A 27,770-nucleotide genomic window follows, 5' to 3' on the forward strand; every position below is an offset into this window, starting at 1 on the left:
AGCACCCTGAATATTTAATGATAGAGGAATAACCAAATAAATCAGTTTCTATTTATGTAAGTGAAAAATAAGAAAAATTCAAAGAAATATGGAAACAGACCTTTATGAAATAATGCACAACAAAATGAGTAGAACCAGAATAATGAAGTACACACTAAGTAGAACCACATAAAAGGCAAGATAATGAATGGAGAAAGAACTGTGATGAGGACTTTGAAAACCTGAAATACTAATGGGGGCAGCTGGGTGGCTCAGTGGATTGAGAGTCAGGCCTAGAGATGGGAGGTCCTAGGTTCAAATCTGGCCTTAGATACATCCTAGTTGTGTGACCCTGGACAAGTCACTTGACCCCCATTGCCTAGCCCTTACGACTCTACTGCCTTTGAACCAATACACAGTATTAATTCCAAGATGGAAGGTAGGGATTTAAAAAAAACAAAAAAAGTGTTGAAGAGAATTTATTTAAATATAAATACCAAACAAGTGTAGTTGGTTGCACTGACAATGTTAAGTTTTTAACATAATATTTAAACAAAAATCAGCATGGAGTCAGCTCTAGTCACTTCCTATTCCCTAATGAGGCATGGTGAAAGCACTATCCTAAAATCAGGTTTATTGATCCCCAAAGCTTGTCTGCCCTCACCATTATGGTATAACACAGCTGTCTTCATCACTTCAGTCAGCTCCTTGTGGCTGAGTGTCTCTAGCTGCAGTGTCCCAGGAAAGAGCATGTTATGAGGGCCCCCTTCCATCTTCTTGGACTTTTGAAGGAATATCTGGTACCTATAAAAGGAAAATGGGAAATGAACAGTAGGAAAAAAAATTTACTTGTGAATCTGGTGTCATATACAGCAGTGAAGAGCATTGGTCTTTGAGTTTGGAGACCTGAGTAAGTTCCCTTCTAACACTTTGTTAAATTGGGCAAGTCATTTAACTGCTTTTGGGCCTCAGTTTCTGTATTTGTAAAATGGGGGAAATGATACCTTACCTACCAACCAAAGTTGCTGAGGCAAGTACTTTGTAAACTTTAAAGTGTCAAATAAGTGTGACTTACTGGAGGATCTGTAATTTTCTAAGTGCTGGTGCTCCCTTTACCAACACATTTCATAAGCCTTCTGAACCTCAGTCGATGGTTTCAGAAGTTATAGTCAAAAACTTCATACCCTGTCGGTCAACTCTCGGGTGTGATAAGCCTTCCCACACTTAGCTAGGGAGGTCTTAAGACAATAGTCACAAAACTCATCATCAGAATCATCCCCCAAACCTTTTCTGTTCTATAAAACATAAGGAGCAGCTAGGTTAGAGCCCTGGGTCTGGAGTCAAGAAGACTCCTCTTCCTGAGTCCAAATCTGATCTCAGATCCATCTTTGCTATGTGACCCAGAGCAAGACACTTAAACCTGTTTGCCTCAGTTTCCTCATCTGTCAAATGAGCTGGAAAAGGAATGGTAAACCACTCCAGTGTCTTTGCCAAGAAAATACCAGATGAGGTCATGAAGGGTTGTACAACAGGACACAAGCTTCTATTACACTAATATAACCCTTCAGAATTAATACCATGCTTAGATAAAAAAAAAAAAAAAAGTCAGTGGACACCATAAGGACATGACTGTCATAGGACTTAGCACCAGAAGGGCATGGAAACATTATTTAGAGTCCAGTTGTGACTCACAGCTGGAGTTCATTGGAGGCTGTAGGATAGCTAGAGCTCACGAGTTCTGAGCCGCAGTGGGAGGCCCTCAAGCCATTTTCACCCATATGGGAGGGGGCACCCAGGCTGCCTAAGGAAGGGTGAACTGACTCAGGCCAGAAAAACAGAGCAGGCTCGAGCTGCTGAGCTGACGAATATTAGGAGCCCAACCCCTTACCTCCCGTCCCCGTCCCCGCCTTCCCCCTCTCCTCTCCCTCACTATGCTCTCCCCTCTCACACGCCCCTTCCCCTCATTTCTCCTCCCCTCCCCCTCCTCTTTTCCACCTTCCCTCCCCTCCCCCACCACTGTGTCCCCACACACAGACACACACACTCAGTCAGTCCCCACCCCACGGGGATCAATCACCAGGTCTCATTCTCCCTCTTCGAGGTTCTGGACTTTCCCCGGACCCCAAGTCCCTGCCCTGTCCACCCGCACAACAACCGACGTATAACGCAGCTCCTCATCTCGACAGGAACGTGAAGCCGGAGCGAGTGTGCGCATGCGCTCAGGCGGAGCGGGAGGGGCGGGGCGGGCACCGGAGCACCGCTCCCTCCATACGGAGATTGGAGAAAATGGCTGTCTGTTAGGGTCCGAAACTGGAAAGCGGGCTTGGGAGCGTGTACTGAGAGGAGGAGGCGGAGCAGACACCTGCGCTCCCGGCTTGCTCCTCGCGGTTCTCAGAGAAGCAAGTCAGTCAGTCTGTCAGTCTGTCAGTCTTTCTGTCTGTCTGTCTTCTTGGGATGCCAAAAAAAAAAAAAAAAAAAAAAAGCCAAGCCATAGGAAGACTTTTCAGCTTTTGTAATTTAGCTCCAAGCTTTCTCCTTTTAGATTTTTCCAATGAGCATCACTGTCCTGAAAACTGAATTGCAAACTGTTCTGCAAAGTTCTCTGTTCTGGGGGCGCAGATGGTTTCCTTGGCAAGAGGATGAGTTCAAACATTGTTAATAATCTTTCGGCAATTGCACGTTGGCTTGGAGGGACTTGCTAAACCTCTCTCTCTGTCTCTGTCTGTCTGTCTGTCTGTCTGTCTGTCTCTCTCTCTCTCCTTCCCCCCCCCCCCCCTCGCCTTCTGTCTTAGTATTTGTTCTAAGACAGTGGGCTAGGCAGTTGGGGTTAAGTGACTTGCTCAGGGTCACACAGCTAGGAAGTGTGAGGTCAGATTTGAATCCAGTTCCTTCCAACTCCGGGTCTGATATCCACCATTGCCCTTAAACTTATTTCTCTGATGAGACTCCACAAGATACCAATAATCTGTGCCACTTATACAAATCCATACTATCTTTACTGTTATCCATTTATCAGGTTATCCCAGCCCTGTTAGCCAGAACTTTGGCATGGAAGGGAAGAAAATGGATCTGAGCAGCAGCATAGCAAAAATATGGGGAGTAAAATCTAGATAGAGAATTGGCTTTCACCCATCAGGATGGCATGGTCCTAGGTCCAGGCTAGAGGCTTCAACCAGGGAGTAGGGTGGCATGGCAGGAAGTTGAGCCCATCTTATTTTCCAAGTTGGTTAAATCTTTGTGGCAGTGAGGCTGCCAAGTCATTCCATTTTATTTGGGTGCCCAAGCAGCTGAGGACTTTCCTTCATTCATGCTTCTGTGTCAGTGAATATTACCTCTGATAATTCTTTAAACAATTCCCTGTGCTTGCCTCTTGTTCCCCAGTAGAGACTGTGCATTGTTTGAGGGCAAAACTTTATTATCACGGGGACTCAATAGATAACATTAAAGAACTTTGTACCTGATCTCAGAACATAGAATCTAAGGTTGGAAGACACATGAGAGATAATCTACTCCACTCCTTCCCCCATATTACAGGTGAAATGGCTCAGAGAAAGTAAATGACTTGCAGCAGCTAGATGACTCACAGGATGGAGTACCAGGAGGTAGAAGGTCCAGGATTCAAATTTAGCCTCAGACACTTCCAAGCTCTATGATCCTGGACAAGTCATTTAACCCCAATTGCCTAAGCCCTTACCTTTCTACCTTGGAACTGTGTTATGTATATGTATTGTTGTAAAATAAATTAATAAGATGCTTAAGATTAGTTAGCTGTGAGGCTTAGCAAGTAGGACTGGAGAATTCTAAATGGAATGGGGAAGCAGGAAGTTGTATTTCTCTCTCTGAGATGGACTCCATGGTGGCTGGAGACAAGTAGTAACTGACCCCGGGAGACCTCAGAGGAAGTAGAGTTTGTATCCTGATATCCAGAAGGAGGAAAGTCATTTGCCTGTAGGAGATTAGGTTGTTTGACTATAAAACCTAACCTGAGTTGCTGGTCAGCTCAGGGTTTAGCTAGCTCCCTGACTTACCCAACTGAAGGAGAACTGGCTGAAGGCCTGGGAAAGCTGTACCATCGCTGGATTTTGACAGGACTCAGCAGTGAGGATCCCACAATCATTCCTGATCTCCATTGTGCCCTGCCCTGCTATAGTTTCTAGCTTAGTGTAGATAAGTCCATTCCCTGCCCCTGAGGCTTGCCCATAGATTGGTAGAATAGAACCCCTTTCCCTTCTTTCAGACTATAGTTCATTGGATTAAACCCTGTTTATAAAAAAACTATTGTCAGTCTACTCACTTGTTATTTCACAGACTCCTTGGCTGGGTGGATCAGTGTAACAGTTAAGGCCCAGCAGTCACTCCTGTCACCTGTCATTCCCCAAACTGCCAAACCCAGTTTCCCTAACTTGTTTGGTCCCAGACTATTGTCTATTCCTGTCTCCTACTCACCCTTCTGATCCAGATAAAATATAAGTTAACCCCAGTTTTTATATTAAGAGTACTTATATGTATATATAATATTTATATGTGTGGAGATAGATGGAAAGATATATATTCAGAGTGCCTGTACGTTAACTTTCATTCCTGTGACATAACCTCTTTTTCAGATATACATATCCTTTATGGCATTTATGATTGCACTGCTTGTAAGTCAGTCATCCTTAGTGATATGATGTAAACTCCTTATAGCTATCATGTATCTTTCTGGTAAATGTGCCTAGCCAAAAGGTTGTGTTGATTTGAATGGAAATGGAGTATCCACCAAGTCCAAAGTGACTCATTTCACATAGCCCTTATGAGTTGGGAGGCAAGGTTGAACTCTGACTTTCCTGCCTTCTAGACTAAATATCCACTATACCACAATACTTCTTTCATGACTTGTTCATTGGGGTGGGAGGTGGGAAATGAGTTTTAAAAAATAATACAATATCCCTAAAGTGTTTTATGTGTGTGGGAAAACTTTATGGCATTGTTTGAACCTAGTCCTACATTGCTGAGAAACCAGAATTGTAGCTAAGAAACCAGATTCACTTAATGCTTAACTTGAGATCTAGATTTTACTGACCAGAAAACCAGCCAGATGCAAAAACTGAAGCAAGGAATGTAAAGAGTTTTACTCCTTTATACATCTCAAGCAACTCAGGCCTTTGTGCTGGCCAATCACCCACTGTTTCCTTGTTCCTTGTATGAATTTTAAATAATGTGTAACTTTCAGGCACTGGGATAACCCCTCTTCAGCTCTGCTCTGCTGAACAACTTAATAAAAATCCTTCTAAATTATTACAGTTTCAGGTTTTGTTCTGTCTTTTTCTTTTTTTTTTCTCTCAACTTCTGGTTTCTCAGCAATGTAGGACTAGGTTCAAACAATGCAAAAGGACTCTCTTAGTTTTCATGATTGTGCAATGGTCATTTCTGTCTGAACCCAGCCAGTAAAGCTATTGACACTTGCTCCTCCCCAAGAAGGCAGGCAATATGATATAGGTTGTACATATATTATTATACAATGGAGGTTTCCATATTCATCATGTTGTGAAACAAGACACACCTAGTTTACACTAGAGAAAAATTAATGGCGGAAATAAAGTGAAGAATAATATGCCTCAATCTGAATTTGGACTCTTTTTATTCCTTTTATGATAGTGGTTAGCCTTTCTGTTATGAGTCCCTTGGAGTTGTCCTGGATCCCTGCCTTGATGATAATAGTTAAGTCATTCACAGTAAAGTATTGTACATTATTGTTGTTATTGTGTACAATGTTCTCCTGGTTTTGCTCATTTCACTTTGCATCACTTCATATGAGACTTTCCAGGTGTGTGTGTGTGTGTGTGTGTGTGTGTGTGTATAAAAGATCCTTTTAAATGGCTACAGGAAAGTTCTGGAAATTCTGGCTTGATTTGGATGGAGGCAGGCTTTAGTGACTCAAATTAGGGAGCTTTCTTTTTGTTTAGACAGCCTCTGTTAGATATATTCACCCTAGTTCATCACATAGTTCTCTAGGCAGCTATTATAGATAAAGGGGTTCCCTGCCCAAGCTCAAGTCATGATCCCTGCCTGACTGAGCAAGTGTCAATAGCTTTACTGGCTGGGTTCAACAGAAATGTCCATTATACAGTCATGAAAACTGAGAAATCCCTTAGTTTGCCTTGTCTTTCTGTATAAAGTCTTTCCCAAGTTCCCCGTCTCACACCCACAAAAAATACAGCCCTCTACCAAACAGGTAAGCAAATCTGCAGAATAAGATGATTGCAAAGGTGAATAAGCAGCCCTGAAGAGGGCTCTGCAAGCCTTCACACCAGAGGTGCTAACTCTTTCCCTGAACACCCACACACACTCTATAAGTATTTACTTAGAGGCATGCATTTAGTAGAAGCTTCTGGAGGACAAGGATTGTTTTGTTTTTGTATTCACCATACCTAGCATGTTGCCTGGCACTTAGCAGATCCTTCACAAATGTTCATTGACTTAGAGTGTCTTTTTCACTACATAAAGTCAAAAGACTTGGGTTTTAATATTTATTAAATTGGGGCTCAAAACTTCACATGCCTCATTTGAGGAATGGGAAGATGAATACTTTCCCTGTTCAATTTCTGAGCAATATGGGAGAGAAGCCAGCTTTCTCTCAGACTAGTTTGTAAACAACCTGATGGGATTAAAAAAAATTTTTTTTTAATTTTTTAAATCTTTAAAATATATTTTAATATATTTTTAAAAAATCTTCTCCTTTCAGATACCTAACCCAAAGCAAGATTTGAAAAAAAACCTACCGGTAAACCATTTTATTCATGAGGTATGGTAGGGCCAAACCTTATAGCTAGACCATTACAATGGGTCTCTGTAGTCCTATACTCTTTATTACATATATGAAGATATGAAGATCTGGTTTTGTCCTTGGAATTCCTCTTGAGGAATAGAAATGAATTGAATCAGTGTTGTTTATTATAGAGACAACATGATGTATTTAATTTTTTTCTATGTATTTTTCTAAATTTTATTCTACCATTACATGTAAAAATATTTTTATTTTTAAAGATGTTTTCCCAATTACTTGTAATAACAATTTTCCAATGCATTTTCTGAAGTTATAAGATGCGAATTATCTCCCTCTCTCCTTTCCCTCCTCCCTTCAAGAGATGGTAAGCAATTTGATCATGCAAAACTTGTAAAAATAATTTTTAACATTTATTAAATTTTTTTTAAATTTCCAGTTCTCTCTCTCTCTCTCTTCTCCCCCCTTGAGAATATAAGCAATCTAATATAGATTTTATGGAGGTACCATGACAGAAAGGAAAATCAGCCTCAAAGCAAGGAAGCCCTGGGTCTAGATGCCCTGTTGACACCTATTGTCTCTTTTTACTCTAGGTAACTAAAACCATAAATTGTATTAAAAATGCCAACTTGTGTTGGAAGAGTTTTTTATGCTAAAGAATCATAAAATCAGCTCTAATCCTCTCCCTATAGAATATATGTATGCATATACACATTTATCCACAGACTTATTTTAAGTAAGACTTTTCTCCCTTGTTAGCATTTGTATCTGAATTAGCATTTCACATATAGCTAATAAAGGTATATGTAGGAAGGAAGACCATAAGCACATCTATGACACCTTTGGTTATTCTCTGGAGGGCAAATCAAAGCCATTCTCCTGCCTCTTGCCTGTTATTTGGCATGTCTCTTTCTTTTTTTTTTTAAACCCTTAACTTCTGTGTATTGGATCCTTGATGGAAGAGTGGTAAGGGTGGGCAATGGGGGTCAAGTGACTTGCCCAGGGTCACACAGCTGGGAAGTGTCTGAGGCAGGATTTGAACCCAGGACCTCCCATCTCTAGGCCTGACTCTCAATCCACTGAGCTACCCAGTTGCCCCCCTTGGCATGTCTCTTTCAATAATTGTCTCCTGTGTTTTGACTTCCCCCCTAAAATCAACCGATAAAATCTTCCACTCTTTCCCCAACAATATCCTTAAAATAAAATGTCTGCATGGGGTGATAGGGACCCAAAGCCCCTGGCATTGTGGATGAGAGCAGCTATACCTTCCTTCTTAGATAATCTTGAGTAAATTAAGGAGCATTTCCAGTGCTTCTCAAAGATCCCAAAATATAGTTTTGGAAACAGAGTTTAGGGCAGCCAGGTAGCACAATGGATAAAGATCCAGGCCTGGAGTAGGGAGAATCTAGGTTCAAATCTGGTCTCGAACACTTCCTAGCTGTGTGACCCCGGGCTAGTCACTTAACTCTAATTGTCTAGCCCTTGCTGTTTTTCTGTCTTAGAATTGATACTAAGATAGAAGGTTAGGATTTTTAAGAAAAATACTTCACCCCAAAATGGAGTATAGTAGATAGCACCATAATTTACTCTCAATCCATTACCTTCCTAGAAATTTTTGCCCCATCCCTACCTTCTGGAGGGAGTGCCTTTAACACAGCTAAGATAGAACTCTTCCCTATTTTAAAAAAAGCAGAAGCAAGGAAGCAGTGTTTTTTGCCAAACATTTTTTAAATTGAATTACATTTTCTTTTCTTTTCATATTTGCATCCTCTCTCCTACCCCTAACCCAAATAAGAAAGTGAGAAAAACAAAATCTGTTACAAACATGTATAGTTAAGCAAAACAAAATTCCTACATTGGCCACGTCTAAAAAAGAAAAAAATAAAACAAAACCCTCCCATTCTGCATTCCAAGTCCATTGCTGCCCATCAGGAGGTGGGAAGCCTGACTCACCTTGAGACCTCTGGAATCATAGTTGGTCATTGTATTGATTAGAATTCCCAAGTCTTTCAAATTTGTTTTTTTTCAATATTACTGTTATTGCATGAATTGTTCTGATTCTACTCACTTCCCTCTGCATCAATTCATACAAGTCTGAGGAGCTATCTTGGATACCCTCATACCATCTCAATCTGGATAAAGATCATGAGCCTGATAGCATCCTATTCCTGTCTCTAGCTAATCACAAAGAAAAATCTTTCATAAACCTGCTTTGAGACACTCCTTCCCCACCATCCCAAATGAGGTTGCTTAGGTGAATGCCTCATTAGAAACATTTGCTACCACATGTAGGAATTGATTGGGGAGGAAGTGGATCCAGTCACCTTTTTAAGAATTCTTCATAATTCAAGAAGCTCTCCTTCTGGTTGCTGCAGGAAGTGATCCACTTTGTTGCAGCTGTCAAATCCATAGTTTATGGATCTCTGCCCTTATAGTCGCCCCACCCTGTAGATCCACACCCAGTCACAAAAAAGAGACAAGAAGGCTGTAATGTCCATAAGTTATATATTACAAATGTATCCTACCATAGTTAAATTTGTGACAATACAAGCAATCCTGGAATGAGGCATGAACAGGCAAATGCACATTTAGGGATATGTGTTACAGTGATCTTGGATCCAAGGACTTAAGAATAGATCGATGACCAGGTAAAGGATTGGCCAAGCTCTTTGGGACAGAGATGGGGGAAACGGATCAAGAAGCCCACAGCTTCCCCTTCAGTCCATAGCCATTGCTTCTGTTTTTCCTCATGCTTCCTCTAACTCTGAAGTAAAATGGTGGGAGGATGAGAAGAGTAGATAGAAGACTGACAGAAGTCCTGGTGAAAACATTCTCAGGCAACCAAAGGCACTCTGGACTCTCTGAAGTTCCATGTTTGACCTGAGGCATCACTGTAGCATTTTCATAAGGGAAGGGACTATGAACTTTGTTGGGAGAGGTAGTATACCCCCCTCCAGGGACTGCTGCTTCTCTGAGTCTTCCAGAAAGTGTTGCATGAAGTAGGAGGTCCCCAGAAGGACATGACCAGTGGCCTGCATGCCGAAGAGTGCACATCGGAGAGCTTCCCTGAGGAGAGGGGACAGGGTAGAGAGGAGGAAGAGAGAAAAGGCATTTGGATACTTAAAGTGCAATGAGGAAGGAGGGAAAACCCTTCACAGTGTGTCAGAGAGCTATTGATCCAGCCCTAATTTTCCTTCTGGCTTCCAGGCTTGCATCCCTAAAGCTGGGCATCTTGAACAGGAAGTTCTGTAGATAACTTAAACTCAAAATGGCCAAAACTGAAGTCATCATCTTTGCTCCCAAACCCTTCCCCCTTCCACACTTCCATATTATTGACAAGTTTGTCACTATCCTCCCAGGGATACAGGGCCAGTATCTAGTATGTGGCCATATCCCTTTGATTCTCTTTTCACAGTATCTCTCTTAAATGTCCTCTTCTCTCCTCTGACCCTGCAACTACCTTGCTGCAGGTACCTCATGCTTGGACTACTATAAGAGCCTACTGGTTGGTCTTTCCACTCCAGTCTATTCTCTACTCAGCTGTCAGATTTTTCTTTTTAAAATACAGCCACATGTCATTTCTGTTCCCCCTCCTTCCTCCTACACATACACACATGCTCAATAAATGACAGTGACTACAGAATCAAATAGAACATTTTCTGTCTTTCAAAGTCCTTCAGAACCCAGCCATGCCCTACCTTTCCAATTTTCGACCTTGACTTCCTTGTTATGCTTTGCATAAATCTCCCGACTTCCTGCATTTTCACTGGCTCTCTCCCAAGCCTGGAATGCTCTTCTTGACCTTTGCCCCTGTGTTCCTTCAGGTTTCAGCTCAAATCCCATCTTCTGAAGGAAGCTTTTCTATGTCCCCCTTGATGCTAGTGCCTTCCCTCTGAATAGCCTCCAATGTATTCTCTATGTCCATAGTTGTTTGTATGTTATCTTCCCCATGAACATATAAGCTCCGAGAGGACAGGATTTTTTTTTTTTTGGGGGGGGGGCGGAGTATTTCCAGCACTTAGCATATTGCCTGGCAGATAGTGAGTACACAATAAATGCTTGTTGACTGTTTCCAACCTCACCTGGACTACATTAAATCTTTTTTTTTTCTCCTAGGTCTCTCTAAACCAGGGCTTCTTAACTTGAGATCCATGAAATTGGTTTTAATAGTTTAATAACTATTTCAATATAATTGGTTTTCTTTGTAACCATATGTATTTATTTTATTCATTTAAAAACATTATTCTAAAAAAGAGTTTATTGGCCTCACTAAAAGGATTTAACTAACACACACACCACACTCCCTCTCCCTCTCCTTTCTTCTTTCTCCTTTCTCCTTTCTCCTTTCTCCTTCTCCTTCTCCTCCTTCTCCTCCTCCTTCTCTCTCTCTTCTCCACCCTGGGTCACTCAGTAGATTGAGAACCAGGCCTAGAAATGGTAAATCCTGGGTTCAAATCTGATCCAGACAATTCCTAGTTGTGTGACCCTGGGCAAGTCATTTAACACCCATTGCCTTGAAACCAATACACAGTCTTAATTCTAAGACATGAGGTAAGGGTGTAAATTAAAACACACACACACACACACACACACACACACACACACACACACACACACACACAAAACCCTGCCATGGATGGAGGAAAGTGTTTAGATATCAATGGGATATCAATATCCAGTTTGACATGATCTTTTATTTTCATCATAATAAATATGAGCCTAGTCTTTGAAGCCCCATATTTCAGGTTCTCCCTGGTTACTGTCCATTCAGTCAGACAATATATAATACACCCAGGCACAAGTGACATCCCTTGAATACTAGAACAGGGATCAAGATAAGTGACTTTTGCAAAGCTTTTATAAGTAAAGGGGTCATTTGGCTATTGTGAGGAAAAAGGGAGTAAGAAGACCCTCTGGCTTTTGAAGTAGGCTATGTCTAGGCCTAGATCCAAGGGAGGGAGTAGACCTGAGAGAACTGAGAGAGCAGCCAGTATTTCAAGGAGGAAGTTCCTAGGCTGAGGAGCAGAAAGAATTCCAAGCCACTGGGAGTTAAGGCATTCTCATGAACAGAAGCCCTGCTCTATGTAAGTAGCTAGAGTATCATGATTTTTGTTTCATGCATAATTGAAGACTTTGCAGTGGTGATGTGGCATCTACTAATCCCCTGGAAACAGAAGGCTGCCCAGCCTGGTGCCCCCTCAGATTTGATAGCTCTGTATTATATGCTTAGGAAAGCATTATCTCCAGGGAGGAAAGGAAAACAAGGGAAGGTCATTCATCTGAAGCAGAGCCACCATGTGTCCTTGATCTGGATTCAATGCCTCTCTATGGAGAAGTGAAGCAACCTGTTCTTTTGTAATCCCTTTGCTGATACTAGATCATTTGTGCCAGTCAGATACCCAAGCATAGGATAACTTCTTGGACAGCTTTCCATTCAATCATCTACACTGGCCCTGTTTCTACCCTTCCTCAGCCAACTCATAAATCTGTAGGGAAGAAGATCTCTTAAGTTTTGGAAGATTCCTCATGGCCCCTTCCCTCTTCTGTTTTCTCTGCCTAACTCCTTCTGTTTTAGGTTCAGGTTGGGTGTCACCCAATGAAGGAGAGCCTTCTCTCATCTTCCCAGGTCATGGAGAGCTCTCCCTCTATGTCAGTGGTTCCCAAACTTTTTTGGCCTACCGCCCCCTTTCCAGAAAAAATATTACTTAGTGACACCTGGAAATTATGAAACTATTTATTGAACTCAGAATAGAATGTAATACAAAAAAAGTTAAAACCTGTGGCCATCACTGCTCCCCTGGATCGCTGCAGCACCCACCAGGGGGTGGTGGCGCCCACTTTGGGAATCACTGCTCTATGTCATATGTCAGTGATTCCCAAAGTGGGTGCCACCGCCCCCTGGTGGGTACTGCAGTGATCCAGGAGAGAGGTGATGGCCACAGGTGCATTTGGGGGCAGTGAATAACTGTAAGGGGGCAGTGATAGTATGTGACAGGGGCCACTAAGTAATATTTTTTTCTGGAGAGGGGGCAGTAGGCCAAAAAAGTTTGGGAACCACTGGTCTATTATCTAAGGCAGAGGTGCCAAAGATGTGACCAGTGAACCAATACTTTAGGTTGCAGAACCAGATTAAAATATATGGGAAATATTTAATAAAGTAAATAAAAATACAATAAAAGAGTTAACACTAAATTTAAAAATGAAGTCAATATGCTGCTTGCAGGAATTGATGGAGCACTAATGGACCATTCATCTATGGATTAGTGGCCCCATTTCTATTTGAGTTCTTTCCCTTTAAAAAAAAAACTCTTACGTTCTGTCTTAGTATTGATTCTAAAACAGAAGAGTGGCAAAGGCTAGGCAATTGGGGTTAGGTGACTTGCCCAGGGTCACACAGCTAGGAAGTTCCTGAGGCCGGGTCCTCTTGACTCCAGGTCTCAAACTCTGTCTGCTGTGCCACCTAGCTACCCCTCTATTTGAGTTTGACACCACTGATCTAAGGCACTGCTGCTTTAATCACCTATGGAGCCTGGCATAATACCTATGTGGAGAGAATGAACATTTTGTCTTTTCAACCAGAATGTAAAAGTCTTTCAAACATTTATTAAATACCTATTGAGTATAAGACACTAGGGATACAGAGACAAATTAAATAGTCCCTAACTTTAAGGAAATAATAGACGGTACATAATGCCTACTGACTGGTTGTATTAGGAGACTACAACACAACATCATGATTGTTATCAACAACTTAGCTTGTGCTTTAAGATTTGTAAAACACTTTATATATGTTATGATATTAACTACCTATGAGGTTTTGTTCAGTTGTTTCAGTCACATCTGACTCTTCGTGATCTGTTGGGAGCCATTGAGACTCCTCTTTTGACCCCTTTTATGATCCACACATTTAGGGTTTTCTTGGCAGTTACTGGAGTGATTTGCCATTTCCTTCTTCAGCTCATTTCACAGATGAGAAAGCTGAGGCCAACAGGGTGAAGTGACTTGCCCAGGTTCACAAAGATAGTTCCTGAGACCAAATTTGAACTCAGGAGAATGAGTCTTCTTGACTCTAAGCATAGTATTCTACCTACTTCCACTCATCTAGCTAATCAGAGACAGCTATTAACCCATTTTATGGATATGAAAACTGAAACAAAGATTAAGTGGCTTTTCCAAAACATTTCCATGATCACATTTTTAGGATCTAAAGCAGTATTTGAAGTCTGGTCTTCCTGATTCCTAGTCCAGCACTCTTTTCACTGCACCCCTTAGCTACCTACAAGTATACAGATAAGGAAATGCAAGTAGTATTAGGTGTTAAGGGGGTAATTTGTGGAAAGGTATTTGGGATAAGGGAATTGAAAGGAGGATGTTGGAGACTTGGTAAGTGGATAAATTAGGCTTCAGGTAGGCTGGGATTAAAGGAAATTCAAGGTATAATAGGACTGAAGTCAGGAGTATAACACAGAAGGGAAACAGAGATCTTCTTAGGAGAAAGAAGTTAAACTAAACAGGCTAACACAGCAGGCTTACAGACTGGGACTTAGATTCAAACACAAGCTGAGGGAAATAGACTAGACTGAAATTAACAAACAGGCTTTTGTTAATTTCGCAGGAAGGGACCTATTTTGAAGTAACACCTTCCTTCAAGATGGATGCCCAGCTTCCCTCTAAACCCAGAGTATGTTTTCTCTTTCCCTCTTCTTCCCTCTTGTTAGCTAACAGACAAATTACACTAAATAGGACTATTGAAACACAAAGGATTTATTTATTTGAAGGATGTTGTTAGGAAGGTGGATTAAAGGAAAGCCCTATCAGTTATCTCAGGAACCTCAGGTGGGGGAAGGGAAGGGAAGATGGAATCTGAGTAAGGACCTGCCTTACTCAGTTTTACAAAATCTATCTAAAGGGAATAAATGATGATTTGATTAAATTATAAATAATGCTGTCAATTAGATAACTCTTCACAGATTTAACTCCTCTCAAATTTCTCTCCTTATAAACTCCACAGCCACTAAGGTAAGGGAGGGAAGGCAGGGTGGTATTAGGAAAGGAAGATATAAAGGGTCTACCTAAAATAATAATTTCTTAAGTAAATATATCAATGCTAGGCTAAATTTCAATATTGAAGCTAGATAATCTAAGAGCTCGCTCATTGACTTCCTCCCTTCACGGAAGATCCAGTCAACTGCCTCTCTCAAGATTCTAAAACCTCTAACAGCTTTTTGGAACTCAGCCAAAGCTAGAAAAAACTATATCCCCCAATTCTGTATACTACATAGGTAGCAGTTAAGTGGTGCAGGGGATAGATCATTGGGCCTGGAAGAAAGAAGACTTCCTCTTCCTGAGTTCAAATGCAGTCTCAGACACTTACTAGCTGTATGACCCTGGGTAAGTCACCTAACCCTGTTTGCCTCAGTTTCCTCATCTATACAATGAGTTGGAGAAGGAAACAGCAAACCACTCCAGTAACTTTGCCAAGAAAACTCCAAATGGGGTCAGGAAGAGTTGGACAGGACTGAAAAATAACTGAATAATAATCAGGAGGGACAGTGATTAGACTAGAAAGAAGCTGGGAAAGACCTCATATAGCAGGTACTTCCCAAGCTGAACCTTAAAAGAAGCAAAAGATTCAAGGAGGTGGTTGTAAGAAAGACATGTATTGCACCTGTGCCAAGGCAGGAGCTGCGATGGCATGTTCACAGAACAACTAGGCAGCCGGATTTTGCTGGTCAGCTAGGTCAGAGTCCGTGTTTTATTTTTGTATCTCAACATCTAGAATAGTACTCTGTTCATGTTAGTTGTGCAAATACTTGTTGAGCTAAAAAGAGCAGAGTTTTTGAAGTAGATAATGTGCCCAGGAAGCTGAGGTACCTTCCCCAGAGATACTCACTTCATGATGCGCTTGGCCCCATAGCAGTGCAGGTCATAGGATAATGTATAGTTTCCGTACAGCGTTGCTTTCACATTCAGGCAGCCAATGAAGTCATCTGGTCTTGCTTTGTATAAATCGAAGGTCACAGAGGCCACATCTACCCTCTTAGATGGCTTTTGAGAGAGTGAGAGCTGATATCCAGATCCCTAAAATGAGCATTACAGATCATGGGTATTTTCCTGATTATTAGAATGTGTATAAGAGCAGTTAGTGGATAGCTTCTATCACCACTAGAGTCTTTTCTTCATTTTCCCATTGTATCCCCTCAGTTGGGTTTACCTGGTTGGATGCTGGTCGCCATTTCTGCCCTTTCTGTAGGACCATGAAAACTGTGTCTTCATTTAGTGTCTGGAAATACTCTTCTGTTTCTATGATAGTACCATCTTCTTCCAGAACTAGGGAGAAGGTGTCTGCCACTAACAGAGCTTCTTGTATCTAGGGAAAGAGACACATAACTATGACCAGACTTTTCTCCTCTTCTTTATCCTTTCTTCCCTTCCCATCCTCAACAAAAGTCAAGAGATCAACTACTCTAGGATTCAATTTCCCCCCATTTTTATTGTCATGCAAAACACATTTCTTTATTGGTTATTGCTTTAAGAGCAAAGTCATACATAACAAAAACCCCAAGTAAAAATATAAATACACTGATGTGAAAGATTACTCTCACAGTTCTTTCTTTGGAGGTGGAGAACATTCCTTGTCATGTCTTTCCGGATTGTCCCAGATCATGGCACTGCTGAGAGTAGTCAAGTTTTCACAAATACTCATCATCCTATATTGCTGTTATTGTGTACAATGTTCTCCCATTTCTGCTCATTTCCCTCTGTATCAGTTCCCACAGGTTTTTCCAGTTTTTTTTCCTGAAATCAACTTGCTTACCATTTTTTATAGCACCATAGTATTCCATCACCAACATGTACCACAATTTCTTCAACCATTCCCCAAGTGATGGGCATCCCCTCAATTTTCAATTCTCTGGATTCAATTTAACATAAGTGCCAAGTGCTGAGGGTTCTAAAGATGAAAAGTAGCACTCCTTAAATGGTCTCTAAGACCTTTCCCAGCTCTAAAGCTTTCTGTTAGCTAGGTGACTCAGTGGTTAGAGCACTGGGCCCAGAATCAGGAAGATCCACATTCAAATTCAGCCTCCAACACTTACTAGATATGTCCCTATGGGCAAGTCAAATAGGCACAGTTTGCCTCAGTTTCCTCCTTTGTAAAGTGGAGATAATAATAGTAACACCTGCTGTTTCTCAAGGTTACTATTACTCTTTTTAAATTTAATCTTTATTTTATTCCAGTAACAAATTTATACACAAATTTTCCAAGGTTACGTGACTCATGTTGTCTCCTTCCCCTCTTCCCTCCTCTCTCCCCGAGTCTCAGGGTTATTATGAGGATCAAATGAGATAAATATGTATAAAGCACTTAGCTTGACAGAGGTTAAGCACTATGTAAATGATAACTTGTCATCACCTATGAACTATATATTTAGTTTCTAGAAAAAAAGCAAAATAAGCCATTGTGAGCTAGCATAATATGAGACATGAAAGTAGTATGCCATAGAAAAAGTATTAAAACTATTACATCATAGAAACAATATTGGCCATAATATAGTTTATTGGCTAAGGTTTCAAAGAATCATACTTAAAGCCTTTCCCCCAGCCCCCCAGATAATATTTTAGGAATTTGAAATCCTACCTAACTTTTAAGACAATTTGGTAGCTCAGACAGGAGGGCTATGTAACTTCACTAGGACATACTTTCTATATCTTCTGATGCTATTTAAAAAAAATACAATTGCATAAAATTGGAGTTTATGAATTAAACTTCTTACATTTTGCTTGTTGGCATTTTGTTTAAAGAAGTTATATATGTTTAGTTGCTGCCAAAAAAGGGTTGGGGTGGGGGAGAAACAGTGTCTGCCTTTTAGTCTATGGGAGAGTTTCCTTCACCTCCACTTTGTGGTAGTTTCTTGTAACATTTTAATGCCAGTCTATTGGAAGGATTTAGTATGTCCACAGACAGGAGTCTAGTCGATATGGCAGTCCTTTCACATATTAAGGATCTTAAATAGCTCTGACTGCTATGTATTTGAACTAAAGAGATGAGCTAACCCAGCCCCTTCATCTTCTAAAAGAATAAAGGGAGGGAGAGGAATAGATTATCTGAGGTCAATAGAGCAAGTTAAATGGTAGAAAAGGGATTGAACCAACTTGAAGTTGAAGTGCTCTTAATGTCTTAAATGTTTTGAGTCTGGCCACTTGGGACTCAAGTACTTGAACAAAGTTACCAGATTCAATGGTGTAGACAAAGTTTCTTTCACTAGGAAGCGAATCATTATCTGAATTCTACTTTTTTTATCTTTAACAATGTTGCCAGAATTTCCTTTTCAAGTGGGGAATGTGCTTGGTGTTCATGCAGAAATAACCAGAGACAACCCTGGAATTAATGATGATGGCAATTTTGAAAAACATGAGACAGGATAGAAAGTAGCATAAAAAGAAAGAAATCTACCTTATTTTCTGTTCCAGAATTCACACTGGCTCTACCAGCAACATTTAAGAGAGTTACTAAGGAAAAACTTTCAGAATTCAAAATTCAGAAGCTACACCTTGACTATCTCTGGCTCACTGCTGGACATGTTCATGACTTTAAAACAAAAAGACCCTTACCTTCTGTCTTAGAATCCATATTAAGTATCATTTCCAAGGTAGAAGAATGCTTAAGGGCTAGGGAATTGAGAATAAGTGACTTATCCAGGGTCACAAAGCTAGGAAGTATCTGAAGGCAAAATTGAACCCAGGACCTCCTATCCCCAGACCTGGCTCTCTATCCACTGAGTCACCTAACTGCCTCTCAGACACATTCTAGATGTGTGCCCTGGGAAATTAATTTAATTCAGTGGTTCTCAAACTTTTTTGGCCTCCCACCCCCTTTCCAGAAAAAAAATTATTACTTAGCCCCCTGGAAATTAAAAATTAAATCTTTTAAAATTTTAATAGCAATTAATAGGAAAGATAAATGCACCTGTGGCCATCATTGCTCCACTAGATGGCTACAGCACCCACCAGGGGACAGTGGCGCCTACTTTGGGAATCATTGATTTAATTGTTATCTGCCTTGAGTTTTATCATCTGTAAAATGGGGATAATAATAGCATCTAACTCCCAGGATTCTTATGAGAACAAAATGAGAATAGATCAAGTACTTTGCAAACCATAAAGTTTTATGTAAATTTTTATTATTATCCAAGATGTATCAGGAGCTTCTGCCTTCTTAAGCAGAGTATATTGAGTAGGATCTGAATTGATCTTATGTAATTGATCCTGTCAGAACCAAGGCATTATGTGTAGATCTCTTTTCCCTATACCAAGTGGTTCAAACTTGGATTGTTTTTTTGTTTTTTCACAATCTTATCAGACATGGAAAAAGAAAACCAGGTAGTCAGTCATCACTTTACAAGATGAGATGGGGTTAAAAAGTCACTTCCTTCTTTTGGTCTCAGATTTCTCTACTATGAAGTAAAGAATTTGGCCTAGATAATCTCTAAGGTTGCTTTCCAGCTTTATGCTGACAGTCCTTTTCTAATAAGGATAATCAGACTTTAGTTCTCTCCACTCCTGGAGTTTCTATTCTTTTATAAGATAGATATTAAGTGAAAATTAAGCCAGGATGAAAAGGAGCAGAGGATCATGATGTAACCAAGTTTTTCATAAAGTACCATTCTTTTGGGAAGTTAAAGTATGCTTCCTCTTTAGTCCTGGCTAATTGGCTAGACACTTCCCCTTAAGGATAAAGCCACAGAGTTTGAAGAGACTTTGAATGTAAACCAATTTTATTCCCATTTTACAGATAAGGACACGGAAAGGACATAGAGCTTGATTTACTTAGCCAGAGTCATGAATAATGATCATAACAAAGCCAGGACCAGAACTTGTCTGCTGATTCTTAGTCTAAAATAATCTTAATATTTATTTCATGTCATTTCCTTTCACTCCAAGTACTCCAAATGTTAGTAATATATACAGAGTTTGAGACACTGTGCCCAAATTATTCGATGTTATTATTGACAAATTTCAAGACTGTCCAACCTAACTAGCTTTTTAAGCATCAAAAGCGAGAATTCTTCACATGGAATCTAAGATTTTTTTTTTTTAGTATTCTGATAACTATTTCAATATACCTGATTTCCTTTATAATCTCATATATTTATACATTTAAGAAAATTATTCTGAGGAGTCCATAGACTTCACTAAACTGCCAAAGGGGTCTATGACACACACACACATATTAAGAACCCCTGATCTAAAAGGGGATCACCAAGGCTCCTCTTCACACTAAACCAGTAATTCCCAAAGTGGGCGCTACCACCCCCTGGTGGGTGCTGCAGCAATCCAGGGGAGTAATGATGGCCACAGGTACATTTATCTTTCCTATTAATTGCTATTAAAATTTTTAAAAATTTAATTTCCAGGAGGCTAAGTAATATTTTTTTCTGGAAAGGGGGCAGTAGGCCAAAAAACTTTGGGAACCACTGCACTAAACTTTGACCAAAAGGACTCTCTCTTTCTGTGGTTGTGGAAGGGACTTGGCCATCTATTAGCAATAGCATGCCTAAGAAAACTATGGAAAATTCTATGGAATAGAACTAAAAGTCAGGAGCCTAGGTTCCAGACCCACCTCTGTTACTAATTCCATTCAAATATTTAAGCATGTACTATGTTAAAGGTAGTGAATCTAATAAAGATAAGAATAGTCCCTCCATGACATATCCACTAATGTAAGAAAATATGCATATGACAATAATGGGGGGGGAGACAAAATTAGCACAGAAATAATGATGATTAAGTCTAATTCTAGAGAAGAGTTGAAAAATGTACCCCTCTTCTTTGGAGACTAAGGAGAGGGTATTATGTGGACAGAATATTGTATATATTGATTTTATTTAACAAAGCCTCTCACCTTGTGGTTGAGGTCCAAGAGACTATCAGCCATGATCCCCTTCCGAATGCTCCGATCAGCATTGCTGACACGGTAGGGACGGGCTTTGGTCACGGAATTGGTTTCAGCCAATAGTTGCTGTGTCACCACCGAGGAACTTACTGCAACCCAACTGGAAAGCCAGACAGGACAGTAAGGATGAATCCTCTCTCTCTACAAATCCCAACTTTTCCATTTACCTTCTCCCACCTTCTAACTGCCTTCTCCCTCTTCCCAACCATATGAACCTTCCCTTTCTTCTAAAGTCTATTCAAGTCTTATTTCCAGAAGATTTCCATGGTGAACTACATCTTGCTTAGATCAGAAGATAAATAACCTTCTGGAAAGCAAGATCTACTTACTCTCTGCCCACTTGGAGGCATATAGCTCAGGGAACTGATTTGATAGACTTGAATACGGGCAAACCTCACCTGGAAAGAGACTTGGGAGAAAGAAGGCTGAGGGACTTCATTGCATATTCCATCCTGGTCAGCTGTACTGGTTGAGACCTATACAGTAAACAAGAACCAGTCACTCAAAGCCAGTCACACTTCTCTTCTTTTTGACACCCTCTCCCCAGCAGAGGAAGCTCTAGGACTTGTTTTCCTCACTAGACTACAGCAACAAAACCAATGAGAAGCACTTTGCTACCACCCAGACCCCTCCTCCACCTTCTCTACACCCAACTTTTATATCCTTATAACCTAATATAGACATCTGGTTTGAGAGTTCCACTCCCTGGTCCCAACTAGGCTTGGTTCAATCCTTCCTCAGTAGAGGGCCTTAGGTCTAGTCCATTTCTGGCCATCAATCCCTCAGACACTCACTCCATGTCTGTCTGTCCCCCTGCTCTGTTCAAACTGCCCGGGGAAACCAGGAATTACAGCTAAAGAGGCCCAAGATGACTGAACTCTGTTCCAGGGGGCAGAGTCCACAGCCACCTAAGCACTTACATAAGAGCTTGGGAGTCAGGGAGTTGAGGGAGGCCCCACTCCCCCACAGACTTTTCTCTGGCTATCAAAAAACACTGTACTCAAGGAGCTTATTGCAATCTTATTTCCTTTATTTATGTCCTATTGAGGGAATCTATCCACACCCCAAATTGTCCTATAGCCAGTGATAGAAGAGAATCCAAAGCTTTTTACTTTGTAAACAAGTTCTTAAAAAAAACCTCTAGATCAACCTAGGAGCTGTATTCTTTCTCTTACTCTCTCTAACTCAACACCATACCCATTCCCCTACCTAGGAATTGTTTTCCCCCTCAGCAAAACATCCTTCAGACAACTAGCCCCAATAACTAGGACCCTTCCCACTCCCTGACATCACAAGAGCCTCACCAACTTTCCACCTTTACAACATTCCCCACTAAAATCACCCTCTCTTCTGCCCTCCCCTTATTGGGAGCAGTCTCTCTCCTTCTCATGCCTCACTAAAGGCCATTTCTAGGGCATCATTTGCCTGCTTGTCCTCCTGATCCAATAGGTGACCAGAAGCAGTCTTAAATTCAGCTTCCTTTCTCCCCATCCCTTCAATTTATTTCTGTCTCACAATAGAGCCTCTCTTCCTGGGTTGTCAACTCCAGCCTGGGGAAAAGGTATGTAAGAAGCCATGTCTTGAGTTGACCCTCCTAATTTGTGACCTCCAGTTGTCTTTGCTCACAGAAACAGACTCTTTTTGTAGAAGGAAAGTGTGGAGAGGTAGAAGGAAGAGAAGAACTCAGATCAAGGTTGAGAGCTTCACTTCTTACCCTTTTCTCCAAAGATCTGAGAAATCTACTAGACTAATGCAAGAATTATCTCCAGGGCACCAGGCTGGCCATTCATTCAAGAGATATTTATTGTACATCTACTATGGATACACCAAAGTGTTAGTACAGGGGGTGTGAAGATATATCCCACATGTACACAAATGACAGTCATGCAAGGAAGTAGCTGATAAGTGCCATATGGGAGCAATTTAAAAAAATAACCTCAACCCATATTTTGCTTCTATTTTCTCTAGCGAGGAGAATGATTTGGAGATTAGAAAAGATAGAATAGAAATGGCTAATGGGGAGTTCAAAATTATAAGTAGAGAGATAATAAGAATACCTAGCTGCCTTCAAAGAATTCCAGATGTTGGGCTCAAATAAACTAGATCCTAAGTACAGAAAGAATTGTTTCTTTATCTAAAAGATAGTTTTGGAGCTGTCATGAATGTGTGTTAGATTATTGAAGCATTAGAGAAACACAAATGTCCCAATTTTCAGAAAAGTACACAGTAGAGTCTGAAGAATATAGATTTTTAAATCATAGGCTGGTAGAATTCTAGCATGGCTGACTGAAGGTACATAAGTATCAAGAAAGGGATATGGTGATCTGATGGTTTCACTTTATTTTTTTTAAAAAGTTCATATCAGACTAACTTAAAAAAAAAAAAACAACAAACACCTTAAAACCCTCACTTTCTATCTTAGAATCAATATTAAGTATCAGTTCTAAGGCAGAAGAGTGGTAAGGGCTAGGCAATGGGAGTTAAGTGACTTGCCCAGGATTATACAGTTAGGATGTAGCTGAGGTCATATTTGAACCCAGGACCTCCTGTCTCTATACCTGAGTAGAGCTCTCAGGTTTCAATATACTGAGTCACCTAATTGCCCTCAGACTAATCAGCTTTGGATAGGGCTATTTGACTGGTAGTTCATAGCAGTACTATATTAAGAATTTAGTTAGATATTAAAATAGTATTTGACAAAGTCTCTTATGTTGCCCATTAGACAAAATGGAGAGTTTTATGAGCTAGGCAAGCCAGTACAATTAGAAGGATTCTGAAATGGTTGAGTGACCTCACCCAAAGAGTAGTCATTAATAGTTCCATGTCAACTTAGAGGGAGTTTTCTGGTGAGGTGTTCCAAGGACCTGTCCTTGGAGTTGTACTATTTTAATCTTTTTATCAATGATTGGGATGAAGTCATAGATGGCATGCATATCAAATGTGCAGATGACTCAGAGCTGGGAGGGATATAGCTAACAAGCTTGATGGTAGTTAGGATTGAAAAAGATCTCAACAGCCTAAAAGATTGGACCAAATACAATAAGATGAAATGTAAAGGCCTTCATCTAAATTAAAAAATTAATTTCAAAAGTAAGAGAGGTATAGATAGATAATAGTTCTTGTGAAAGAGATTCAAAGATTAAAAGGAAAAAGTTGTTATGGAACAAAAATAGGAACACTCAGAGGATTTGATGAGACAAATAAAAACCAGGAGCAAATTTAAAAATGTGAGCCCAGTGTTTGATAAACCATAAGCATAAATTACTAGGGGAAGGACTTCCTATTTGATAGGAACTACTGGGAAAACTGGAAAGCTATTTGGCAGAAAATAAGTTTATACCTGCAACTTATACTATAACACAATAAACTCAAATAAATATTTGACCAAAATTGAAAACATCACACCATATAAACATCAAAGATTGAGGCACCTAGGGGGCAGCTGGGTAGCTCAGTGGATTGAGAGCCAGGCCTAGAGACAGGAGGTCCTAGGTTCAAATCCGGCCTCAGACACTTCCCAGCTGTGTGACCCTGGGCAAGTCACTTGACCCCCATTGCCTACCCTTACCACTCTTCCACCTATAAGTCAATACACAGAAGTTAAGGGTTTAAAATTTAAAAAAAAAAAAAAAAAGATTGAGGCGCCGGTCACTATTCTGACTAGAGGAAGATTTTGTTTTAATAAATTTTTTGTTAGCATATTTTTATTTTAGATTGCTAAAATTTCTCTCAGTATCCCTTTACCTCCCTTTTACCAGAAAGTCATGCCATATGAGTATTTTTAAAGAAAAAGAAGAGAAATCCCCCCATCTCAGCAAAACCAATAATTACATGGAAAAAAGACTAAAAATATACACAACATTTCACACTTATAATGCCTCCCACATCTGCAAAACAGTGTCTTCTCATTTTTCTTTGGGGCCACTCTTATTCTTTCTAATATTGTAACATCATTCATTCTTGATTGTTTTGTGGTGGTTTTTCTTTCCATTTACATTTTTGTTGTCATTGCATATTTTTTTCTTGGTTCTGCTTACCTTATTTTGCATCAGTTCACATAAATTTTTCCATGCTTCTTTGTGTCCATCATATTCATCATCTTATTATACACTAATGTACCATAATTTAGTTAACCATTCCTTTGCCTTGTGGTTATCTATTTTGTTTTTAGTTCTTTGCTAATGCAAAAACTGCTGCTATAATTATTTTGATTGAGGGCAGTGAGATGGTTCAGTAGATAGAGAGCCAGGCCTGGAGATAGGAATTCCTGGATTCAAATCTGGCCTCAGACACTTCCTAGCTGTGTGACTCTGGGCAAGTCATTTAACCCCCACTGCCTAGCCCTTATCACTCTTTTGCCTTGGAATCAATATATAGCATTGATTCCAAGATGGAAGGTAAAGGTTTTATTAAAATTTTTTTCATGTATGTGGGCATTTCCTTCTTATCAATGATCTCCTTGGCTTATATGCTTAGTAGTGGAATCTTTAAGTCAAAGACTTATGGACCTTATAGCAACTTTACTTGAATAATTCCAAATTGCTTTGCAAAGTTATTAAACTGATTTACAGGTCCACCAACAATTGCACTAGCATGCATATTTCTGTCTTTTGCCATTTGTACCAATTTATTAGCTGTTAGTTGTCTCAGGTTGTTTTGATTTGTATTTTATTGTTAGTTATTTGAATGATTCATATGGTGCTAATAGTTTATAATTCTTCTTTTGAGAATTATTTGTTCACATAATATGACCACATCTATTTAGGGAATGATTTATGTGTGTGTTAGGTGTCTATGTATCTTAGATACCAAACCCTTATCAGAGAAATTTGATACAAAGATTTTCCTTCCACCTGACCACTTCTGTTCTTTTCCTAGATGCATTAATTTTGTTTGAACAACTCCTTTTTAATTTCTTGTAATAAAAATTATCTATTTTACCTTTTGTAATTGCCTCTATTCCTTGTTTGATTAACAAAACACTTCCTAGCCTTATTTGTGAAAGTTATATTGACCTACTCTCTAATTTTTTTACTACATTATCTTTAATATTAAAGTCATGAATTTTGTGGCATATTTTATAAAGCGATGGCCTACACTTAGTTTCTGTCAGACCATTGTCCAGTTTTCCCAGAAATTCTATTTTTGTATCAGATAGAGAGTTCTTTCCTAAGCAATTTATGTTTTTGCCTTTTATTGAATACTGGATTATTGACTTCCCTTATTTCTAATTTTCCCTTGTTTTGGTCTGTCTCTCTCTCTCTCTTTTTTTTTTTTAGCCATTGCCAAATGGTGTCAATGACTGCAACTTTATAATATAGTTTGAGTTCTAGAAGTACTATTTCCCTTTCATTCCTGTTTTCTAATCATTTCTCTTGATATTCTTTCACTTTTTGTTGTGTTTTATAAAGTATCCCTTTGATAGTTTGTTATGCAGTAAAATTGAAACTTAATTTAGGTAATATTATTATTGTTATTATATTGACACAGGCCTGTCATAAGTTCCCCCAGCTATTTAAGTTGTTCTTTATTTCTTTAAGGAATACTTTGGAATTGAATCTGTACAAGCAATCTTATAAGTTTTGGTAGAGAGAGTTCCAAAATATTTTATACAGTTTTTAGTTATTTTGAGTGAGGGACATGATTTTTTTTCAACAAACAAAAGATAAAGACAATCCAAAAGGACAAAAGAAATATCCCTTATTACCCAAAATGAAAAAGATTCAGCATGAAAAAAAAATCAATGGAATTAAAATAAGAAGAGAAAACATCAAATGCAGAAAGGGTGAAAGACTTTGTATCAAATATTAATGATAAAAGTCTGCCATAAAAAATTAAAAGAGGAGCTATAAATATTTTTATACATGTATTCTAAGTTCTAAAGCCCATTGATATGGGATTCTCTCCTTATTGGTGGAGACCAGTGTCCAGTGCCTTTTGTTATATTGAAACTCTGGGAGCTAAGAGTCCCACCATTGATTGACAGGTGAAGACTGTTGGATCTCAGAATGTTCCCAGAGGCCATGAGGACAGGGGAGAAAGTGGTTGGCCAGGGGAGTATAAATACCCTGGCAGCCCCTGACAGAGGGTCTTTTCCTTTTCCTTTGGACCTGGGATCTGTAGACCCTGGTCTATTGGGATCTGAGGCTTGCTTAGCTCAACCTTGCAAGAACTCCTGTCTGAACCTCATTGACATTTGCCAACCTGGATCCAGAATCCTCTTATTCTTCTGTCCCCTAGATATTTAGGTATCCAAACCATCCTTAGATATCTAGGTATCCCGGGGCCCGGGAGGGATCCGGGAAGTAGGCAGGAGAAGAAGAGGGTGGAAAGGGTGGTTCCTAAATGCTGTGAAAGACATAACATCTGGCAAGAAGAAGAAGCTGAGAGACATCATACAACAGTTTGGCTGTGGTCAGGCTGAGCCAGAGGAGCTAGAACAAGCCAGAATCACTCACCTGCCTACAGTCCTGAGGGATTAATATTATCAAAGATTAGTTTAGGGTTTCCTATTCCTCTTCCCATTTCCTAAATATTCCTTCCTTGCCAAAATTATATAAACTATTCAAGTACTTTTCTGGAGTGGTTGTGTCATCACTTCTCTGGGAAGAGAGCAAATGCAGTCAGATAAACGTGTCCAAAGCTAATAGAGCCCAATATCTATCAGGTGGGACCTGAAAGGGATACCCATCCATTGACCTGAAGAATCCTGCCTGGGCACTGTTATAAAGGAGGGAGGTGTTACAACATCTAACTAGGTGGCAAGACTCAGGTGATCTTGCACTAGCCACATATATGAACTACCACTGCTGTCACCCATTTAGGAGTGGTAGTATCCAGTTTACCCTCTCCTTTATTTATAACACTTTGTGAGGGGCAGGGTATAGTTGGTGAGAGGAAAAAGGGAAGAGGCCCACTCTTTTCAAGTCTCTTGAGTCTTGTCAGTTTCTTTGGGCACTTCAGTCTTTGGATTTCCTATGCTTCTGGCTTCTAGCCTTGTGGCAGAAGATAGATGATGTCAGTCCCACTTCAGGTTGCAAAAAGGAAAAGACTGGAATGAAGCTGATCAATAGG

The 27,770-nt window shown here is 39.9% G+C and overlaps 1 protein-coding gene across 2 annotated transcripts in view; it reads right to left on the reverse strand.

Moving 5' to 3' along the window:
• Window positions 1-9,230: 9,230 nt before the first annotated feature.
• CIDEC (cell death inducing DFFA like effector c) overlaps window positions 9,231-27,770 on the reverse strand; it is a 46,468-nt gene continuing 27,928 nt past the window's right edge. The window contains exons 1-6 of one of the 2 annotated variants that reach the window (XM_044665276.1): window positions 21,491-21,518; window positions 21,095-21,172; window positions 20,646-20,796; window positions 15,957-16,112; window positions 15,636-15,823; window positions 9,231-9,808 (exon numbers count right to left, since the gene is read on the reverse strand). In XM_044665276.1, coding sequence (XP_044521211.1) covers window positions 9,631-9,808; window positions 15,636-15,823; window positions 15,957-16,112; window positions 20,646-20,796; window positions 21,095-21,172; window positions 21,491-21,495 — 756 coding nt within the window. In that variant the 5' untranslated portion in view covers window positions 21,496-21,518 and the 3' untranslated portion in view covers window positions 9,231-9,630. Of the gene's footprint in view, window positions 9,809-15,635; window positions 15,824-15,956; window positions 16,113-20,645; window positions 20,797-21,094; window positions 21,173-21,490; window positions 21,519-27,770 lie in introns of those variants that run through there. The other variant, XM_044665359.1, reaches the window with a different exon arrangement.

The sequence above is a fragment of the Gracilinanus agilis genome, chromosome 1 (assembly GCF_016433145.1).
Source record: "Gracilinanus agilis isolate LMUSP501 chromosome 1, AgileGrace, whole genome shotgun sequence".
Lineage (NCBI taxonomy): Eukaryota > Metazoa > Chordata > Mammalia > Didelphimorphia > Didelphidae > Gracilinanus > Gracilinanus agilis.